General features: G+C 38.9%; 1 protein-coding gene across 1 annotated transcript; it reads left to right on the forward strand.

Annotated features, from left to right (window-relative positions):
• Nucleotides 1-597: 597 nt before the first annotated feature.
• Nucleotides 598-3,834, forward strand: LOC107762669 (uncharacterized). The gene is made up of 8 exons (XM_016581045.2): nucleotides 598-879; nucleotides 1,777-1,993; nucleotides 2,076-2,213; nucleotides 2,369-2,447; nucleotides 2,745-2,813; nucleotides 2,965-3,040; nucleotides 3,373-3,435; nucleotides 3,522-3,834. The coding sequence occupies exons 2-8, from the start codon at nucleotides 1,832-1,834 to the stop codon at nucleotides 3,598-3,600; spliced, it is 666 nt and encodes a 221-aa protein (XP_016436531.1). The 5' UTR covers nucleotides 598-879; nucleotides 1,777-1,831; the 3' UTR covers nucleotides 3,601-3,834.
• Nucleotides 3,835-8,873: the final 5,039 nt, after the last annotated feature.

The raw sequence follows: 8,873 nt of genomic DNA on the forward strand, positions 1-8,873 counted from the left end.
TTCCTTTCTTGGGTGACTCATTCACTCTATTTACTTAAATGTCATTTATTGTTGTTCTTTATCATTAAATGCTATTTTGTTATACCTGGTTTCTAAAGTATTTATTGCATGTTATCGCCATTATTCGACCAGATCTACCTAATATTTGTTGCTTCTTTAAAAACTTCGTCTAGTGATATTATTATTAGCTAAGATTAACCCTTATTTCTATAAATTTAATTATTTGAACCAAGATCTATATTTTTTGGTCAAATACTCGCACCTATGCCGCCCCTCACCGCTTGCCATTCCTATACGCAGGAGAACTTTCCATACGCTAGAGTTCTAACATAATATGCTGCAAGTTTTTACGCAGGAGCTCCTAATTGAGCATATTATGCTGAAACTTTTTGTGTTTCAGTAAAATAATGATTATTTTTCAATGACTTTGAAAATGCTGACTATTTTTAGTTACTAGTCTGAAAATTGGCTAGCCCGTGCTATTTTCACTAATCCCGTACGAACTGTAAGCCAATCACACAAGGAGTCCGCTTCTTTTCTTCCAAAGCCCACCTGGAGACTGCTTTTTTACTAATTTGGGCCCGAATTTTTCAATCCAAATTCGAAGGCCCCATATTTACCTGCCAGCCACAGCGCGTACAAACACGTGCTCCAACCCCTTCGATATTACTTTAGGGGATATACAACCTCTCATCGGCGTCTTCGTCTTCTTCCATCAATCGATCAATTCTTTTATTTTCAGTATTTTTCATGAATCCTCCGATGCATACAAGTTTGTAAAAATCATATTTGCAATTCAAATTCCTTTTTCCCAAGTTCAGATTTCAGATTTTTCTTTGTCGGAGTCCGTCGGCCGAATTTCAGCTCCGATACGTGCCGGTGAGTTTCAGTTCTCTTTTAGTTCCTGTTTTCAGTAATAATTTGATAATTCGATCCGTAAATTTATATACCTGAAGTTCTTATGCTTAATTCACGCTTATTTGATTGCAACTTCAATGTTATGCCTACAGCTTTGTGAAATTCAATGATCCAGTTGATTTGATCTGTTAATTATAATTACCGTTGACTTATAATCTTCCGGACGGTTACTGTAGGATTAATCGACGCCTTAGATCATTGCTTTATGTATAATCCACGAATTCTAAATTTCTGAAAATTTTACTCTCTCCATGTCAATTATGTGAACTATTTGACTGAATGCGGAGTTTAAAAAAGAAAGAAAGAAAAAAAGACAACTTCTCAAATACGGAGTTTAAAAAAGAAAGAAAGAAAAAAAGACAACTTTTGAAACTTATGTGTCCATTTGTGTGGCTAGAAAAACTTCTCAAGGTAAATTGTTTTCAAATATAGGAAGGGTCATTTTTTTGGAACGGACCAAAAAGGAAATATGATCAAATAAACTGGTAAAGAGGGACTATTTTGAGTCTTTTCTAGTATTTCCTAAAGCAATAATTTTTTAAGTGGAGTCAGAGGTGTGCTACATTACTGAGAGTTGCTTAAGTTTCAACATGTGTGGAATTATGGAGTAAGGAATATACAGAAGCATCGTTTCGTAACTTTTCATAACCTGTAACGTGAAAGAAGAAAATTCAACTATATATGTGCAAAAATTATTTTTTGGAGTACAGCAAGAAAAGTGCAGAAGGTTAGAGGCCTCGAGGCAGGAAGTAGTTGTTTGTCTGGACTCTAGCTTACTATTGGATCTACTAAATGTTTCTAAATTTGGATTATATTCTGCCAATTTTTTCTTGCTGCTGATTAGCTTTTCCTGTGAAGGTGTAACTGGCCAGAATAGATTGGAGCACTTAGTCGGCATAAACAACGTATAACAATGAGGCGTATGGTTCCTTCACTGGTAGATTTATGTGTTCAGACAGCTATAGATAATGTCAGATACCTAGGGGATGTTGGTGAAACAGATTCTCATCTACTAGAGCGCATTTTGCCTCACTGTTCTCTTGAACAGTTAATACATGTGGAGAATTCGACACAAGTAAGAAACTCTATGTTTAGGTTATCCTCTTGCCGTGTTACAGAGCAGGCTAAAAATTTTAACTTTTGAATTCTTCTTTCAGGGAAGAGATCTCAGTCAAGTGACAGATAGACTTTGGAAGAGGTTCTACCAGATTCAGTTCGGTGAGAAGAGCACCAATCAGGTGGTTGAGAGAATGAAGCAAAAGAAAGTAACATTTAAATGGAAACTGTTGTATGAGGTGATTTATCGTTTCATATCTTGTTCTCCCATTCCATACTTTTTACTCCTTTATTTTGATGTATGTCAGTATGTTTAGTATTAGATCGTATCTTTTTCTTATTGTGGTTATCAAATCATTCAACATTTACAAAAGGGTATAAAATTTACTTGCAGGCAAAGTCAAAAGAAGTGGAGGAGACTCAACAAAGGTCATTCGAAAGAATCAAGGAATTGTATCAAAAGGAAGATGCAAGTATGTGCTTTACTTCTGTTTTCTTTGTTCTTTGATTTGTTTTCCCAGTAAGTATTACCATCCTCTCCTAGTACTTTTAAGAATGAATTACAAAATTCAGTACCAGCTCAAGAGTATTTAAGCAAATCCCCTCAGGAATTTTAATTTGGTTATTATGGTGATAGGTTGTGTCGTGATCACATCTGACTATATCTAGTTCTTGAAACTTGCTTAGTTTATTTCTGTTGTAGTGGAGATATGGTATAAGTTTACCATTATATTTGGCTTATAGTCGGACTGTCTCTTTTGTCTTTGTAGAACGGCAAAGCCGACAAGTTCGAGTTTGCACAAAGGTTCCACCTTCTAGCAATAAAAGAAGCTTTTGGGGTACGCTTCATGTTTTCTTCAGATCCCTTTTCATTGTCAAAGTCAATACATAATGTTTATTGGAGAATGTATGGTATTTTGTCATAAGATACACCTTACAAGGTAATAAGTTACTTCTCTATTTGTTCCTGAGTAAATAGGTAATTTGTAGGTAGTGGACCTGGTAGCAGTTTTTGCAACACAAAGAGTACCTTGATGAAGAAGGCAAAAATAGAGTTTGTAAACAGGTAAGTTTGGCCTCCTTGGAACACATGGTTCTGATATTGTATTCATGCAACTATAGGCACTCTTTCCCCCACTCCATATTGGATATCTTTCCCAGTGTTGGTGTTTGTGTTCTTAAATTTGTCCTCAACTGTCTCTATGTTCATGGGCCTGTATCGAATGTATCTTCTTGGTCTTCAGCTTATATGCAGTTTGATTGGAAAATTTTGCGTTAAGAAGTTTAACATTTCTAGTAACTTGTATGTGTATTTGTGTGAGTTGCTCAATTAGCTCTGCTTCTTTGAAAGGGCCTCTTTATTCAGGTAGCTGATTCTGTTTCTGCCGTTTCTTACAGTCGAGAAGTAAAGAATCTCGCAGCTATGAAGAATAAGGCTGTGCAAAGAAATCACAGCCACAGGTAAAGATCTACTTACAGTTTTGATGCTTCAACATACTGTATTCTATTATTCTCTAATCTTCTTTTTAATTTTTCAAATTTTCCAGCCAAATTTCTCCTGCAAAAAAACCAGGTGGTTTTTCCTCTATGGCTTCTTCCTCAAGATCAAACTTTACAAGCCGGTAAGAGAGATTCTACACTGGCATTGAAAGCATCAAAGTCGGCTGTTGAAGAAAATGATGATTACTTTGTTTTCTGCAACATCAAAGTGCAATTCTGTATTTATTCATAAAACTTTTGCGGGCTTGAGTGTCATACTTTCCATTGTTTTCAATCCATAGTATTGCAAATAGTGCTTTTGGATTTCTTGTAAAATAGGAAATTGGAAGTCTGAGGACATCAAATAAAACTAGTTTCATATGAATAGTGTAAGAGGGGCGCAATGCGAGATGTTTTACCTGATATAGGGCAAGGCATGGCATTCGTCCCGATGCATGGTACGCCTTGTTAAGTTTTAAAAATTAACTATTCATAATTTAATAAAGTAGTAAAAGAATTCAAAATGTTGAAAATGTGTTACAAATATTTCAAATGTTGAAAATTTAACATATTATAGAAGCATGCAAACCTAGTACTAAGAGTATAAAAATACATTAAGGTACTAAATAATTACAACATCCTAACAAATCAAACAAACATTGATAAGAAAAAACCATAAATTATATAAAGATAATATTATCAGAGTGTACACCATACCTTCTTATGAGTAAAGAAGAATTCTCCTCGAACACTATTCCTTCAATATTGTTTTCTAGTCTGGGATGTAACCAAATTGCCAAAAAAAAAAATGTGTTTTATCTCCAATTGAAACAACTTAAAATAACATTATATAACCCACGTGTTATATGCTCCTCAACAACGTGTTAAGAGTCAAGCAATAACTCTTAGTACTGTAATTCAACTATGGGTATTGAGGAGTCAAGAGTTGGCCAATTTAAGTTTACATTTATGGTTCTCGGGAATTGGTACCTCCCGTTCTACTGTTTTCCTTTTGGTTTTAGCTAAATTGATGTTACTTTAGATCACAATAGTTAAATCATCCAATAGGTGTACAGGTAGTCACTTGTTTCCTTCTAGTTTGATTTGTTGTCCATTGTGCACTAGCGAGTCTTTTGTAGATCTGTCGTAGGTGTAGTGGCGGCGGTCTGGGATGATAGATTAAAGGCATGTCCTCAGGTGGGGCAGAGTGTGGGGCAAAGAGTGGGCCCGGGGTCAGGGGGTGGGTCAGGAGGCAGGGGAGGTAGAGGGGGCCAGGGAGCCTATAGGTTGAGAATCGGGTCATGGAACATAGGTTCGCTAACGAGTAAGTCTATAGAGTTGGCGAAGATCCTTCAGAAGAGAAAGATTAATATAGCGTGTGTCCAAGAGACTAGGTGGGTCGGATCGAGGGCGAGAAACGCGGATGGGTATAAGTTGTGGTATTCTGGAGTCGTGAGGGGTAAGAATGGAGTGGGTATCCTAGTAGATAGCCATCTTAGGGAGTCGGTGGTAGAGGTCAGGCGTGTGAATGATAGACTAATGACTATTAAATTGGTGGTGGGTGAGTGTACTTTAAACGTCGTTAGCGCGTACGCACCGCAAGTAGGTTGTGATGAGGAGATTAAAAGGTATTTTTGGGAAGGGTTGGATGACATTGTTCGTAGTATTCCGCCTTCCGAGAGGTTATTCATAGGAGGGGATTTCAATGGTCATATTGGGTCGTCGGCAGGTGGTTATACTGAGGTGCATGGCGGCTTTGGTTTCGGGAAACGGAACGGAGGGGGCACCTCACTGCTGGATTTTGCCAAGGCATTCGATCTAGTGATTGCAAACTCGAGTTTTCCGAAGCGAGAGGAGCATTTGGTTACTTACCAAAGTTCGGTGGCGAAGACTCAAATTGACTATCTCCTCCTCAGGAGATGCGACATAAGGTTGTGCGAGAATTGCAAAGTTATCCCAGGTGAGACCCTTGCAACGCAACATAGGCTCTTGGTGATGGATGTTAGTATTATGATAAGAAGGAAACAGAGGTCAGTACGAGGCCGCCCGAGGATTAGGTGGGGCGCCTTGACTAAGGTTAAAGCCCAGGAATTGGAAGGAAGGTGGTCGGCAATGGGAGCTTGGAGAAGTAGTGGGGACGCAAACACTATGTGGTCGACGACGGCGGACTATGTAAGGAAGGCGGCGAGAGAGGTGTTAGGGGTATCTTCAGGCCGCACCGGTGGCCACAAAGGAGACTGGTGGTGGAATGCAGTTGTACAAGGTAAAGTGGAAGCGAAGAAGGTGGCTTACCTACGGTTAGTGGGGAGCACTGGAGAGGAGGAGAAGAGAGCGAACATTGCGAGATATAAGGTAGCTAGGAAGGAGGCAAAGATGGCAGCTTTTGCTCGTTTGTATGAGGAACTAGGGAACAAAGGCGGGGAGAAGAAGTTACTCCGACTCGCTAAGGTGAGAGAGAGGACGACTCGAGATTTGGACCAAGTGAGGTGCATAAAAGATGAGGACGGCAAAGTTTTGTTGGGGGATGACCAGATTAAGAGGAGATGGCAGACCTACTTTCATAAACTTCTAAATGAGGAAGGGGATCAGAATATTGTACTAGGTTAATTGAGGAACGCCGACAGCCCCCATGAACTAAGTGATTGTCGGGACATTGAGGTCGATGAGGTCATGGAGGCAATGCGTAAGATGAGAAGGGGCAGAGCTACCGGACCAGATGAAATTCCGGTTGAGCTTTGGAGGTGTGTGGGTAGAGCAGGTTTGGAATGGCTTACTAAGTTGCTTAATGTTATATCCAAGACTAATAGGATGCCCGAAGAGTGGAGGTGGAGTACAATGGTCCCGTTGTATAAGAACAAAGGCGATATCCAGATCTGTAACAACTATAGGGGTATTAAATTACTAAGTCATACCATGAAAGTTTGGGAGAGAGTGGTAGAAATGAGAGTGCGAAGAACAGTGTCTATTTCAGACAACCAGTTCGGGTTCATGCTGGGGCGATCTACCACAGAAGCTATCCACCTTATTAGGAGGATGGTGGAACAATACAGGGATAAGAAGAAGGATCTCCACATGGTGTTTATCAGTCTAGAGAAAGCGTACGACAGGGTTCCTAGGGAGGTCTTATGGAGATGCTTAGAGGCTAAAGGGGTCCCGGTTGCCTACATTAGGGCGATTAAGGACATGTATGATGGAGCTAAGACTCGGGTTAGGACAGCAGGAGGCGATTCCGATTATTTTCCGGTTATTACGGGGTTGCACCAAGGGTCTGCGTTCAGCCCTTTCCTATTTGCCCTGGTGATGGATGCTATAACGCATCATATTCAAGGGGAGGTGCCATGGTGCATGCTATTTGCTGATGACATAGTCCTAATCGACGAGACACGACGCGGCGTCAGCGAGAGGTTAGAGGTTTGGAGACATACCCTTGAGTCCAAAGGTTTCAGGTTGAGCAGGACGAAAACGGAATACCTTGAGTGCAAATTTGGGGCAGAGCCGACGGAAGCGGGAGTGGAAGTGAGGCTTGATTCTCAAGTCATCCCTAAGAGGGGTAGTTTCAAGTACCTGGGGTCGTTTATTCAGGGGTCCGGGGAGATCGACGAGGATGTCACACACCGTATAGGGGTGGGGTGGATGAAATGGAGGTTAGCGTCGGGAGTCCTGTGTGACAAGAAAGTGCCACTGTTACTGAAAGGTAAATTTTATAGGGCAGTGGTTAGGCCTGCTATGTTGTATGGGACCGAGTGTTGGCCGGTGAAGATCTCACACATCCAGAGGATGAAAGTTGCAGAGATGAAGATGTTGAGGTGGATGTGCGGGCATACAAGGAAGGATAAGATTAGAAATGAAGATATTCGAGAGAAGGTGGGTGTGGCCCCCATGGAGGACAAGATGCGGGAAGCAAGACTCAGATGGTTCGGGCACATTCAGAGGAGGAACACTGATGCACCGGTGAGAAAGTGTGAACGACTGGCGGTGGTGGGTACGAAGAGAGGTAGAGGGAGACCTAAGAAGTATTGGGGAGAGGTGATCAAGCAGGATATGGCGCGACTTAGGGTTACTGAGGACATGGCCCTAAACAGGGAATTGTGGAGATCGAGCATTAAGGTTGTAGGTTAGGGGAAATTGTGATGTCTTTTTTACAGCGCACTAGAGTGAGACTAGCCAGTTAGGAGTTAGTCTTAGGATGCTATTGATCAACTACTGATGATGGGCTTTATCTGCTGTGTATTAATACCTTATATCTTTCTCGTATTTCCTATATCTCTTATATTGCTGTTACTTTGTTTTTTATGGCATTTATGTTATGTTATGGATTTCATGGTATTTTATGTTGTTTTATTATGAGTCTATTGATAGTACTAATATAGTGTCTCTTGTTGCCTCTTTGAGCCGAGGGTCTCCTGGAAACAGCCTCTCTGCCTCTCGGGTAGAGGTAAGGTCTGCGTACATATTACCCTCCCCAGACCCCACTTGTGGGATTACACTGGGTTGTTGTTGTTGTTGTTGTTGTTGTTGTTGTATTTATGGTCATCAAAAGCATACGAGGTGTATCTCTCACGTCGACAAAAAGTTTCTCTCACGTCTGCTTCATGGTGTTAAACGACGAGATCCATTTTAAGACATTACATTTGATTATTAAGGGTATGTTTGAAAAGCCACCAATTAATTGAAATTGGTGTAATTACTATTGTAGTAATTATACAACCTAGTAATTATATAGTTGTGTAATTACGACGATACGTTTGTTTGTCATAGTGTAATTACAAGTTTACTGTTTGATTGCACAAGTATAATTACACAGTTAGACTAAAATTTAAATGAAGTAATTATCAAAACTTAAAAGTTAATATTTATGCCTATAAATTTTATGAGTATAAATGATAATATTTGGTATTTAAGATGTATATTTTTTCGTGAAAATACATTAATTAGTAATAATATATTTAAAACTAATATTGAAAAAATAATTTTTATATATATTTCAAATTAATAATATTTAGTTTAGATACTTACAAAAACTAAAAACATACATTTTGTAAGAATATCATGGAATTCTTGTTTGATAAAATAAATTAATATTTATAAATATAATGTCATAACATTATTCAAATATTTGAGAAAACTAATCTATCAATTCTAACTAAAAAATGAACAACATGCAATGTGAGTCAATACTACTAAAACAAGTAAATTGGAACCATGAATATAACACAATTTTAAAATCCAAAAAAAAAAAAAAAAAGTTTAACATATGTCAAATTCCAACATAATAATAGTAAGTTCCACTACAACTTAAGATTAGGAAACATAATAAGTTTATAACTACATCCAACAATGATATTCCGCTTTAATTGCATCACTCATTATATGTCAAGTTTGTTAATGACTCATTATTTCTAATATTAGGAGGTGTAGTT

The sequence above is a fragment of the Nicotiana tabacum genome, chromosome 10 (assembly GCF_000715075.1).
Source record: "Nicotiana tabacum cultivar K326 chromosome 10, ASM71507v2, whole genome shotgun sequence".
Lineage (NCBI taxonomy): Eukaryota > Viridiplantae > Streptophyta > Magnoliopsida > Solanales > Solanaceae > Nicotiana > Nicotiana tabacum.

Coding starts and splice junctions, on each gene's coding strand:
- LOC107762669 (XM_016581045.2), top strand. CDS start 1,832: ATGAGGCGTATGGTTCCTTCACTGGTAGATTTATGTGTTCAGACAGCT. Junction 1,994..2,075: donor ATGTGGAGAATTCGACACAA/GTAAGAAACTCT, acceptor TTCTTCTTTCAG/GGAAGAGATCTCAGTCAAGT. Junction 3,436..3,521: donor CAAAGAAATCACAGCCACAG/GTAAAGATCTAC, acceptor CAAATTTTCCAG/CCAAATTTCTCCTGCAAAAA.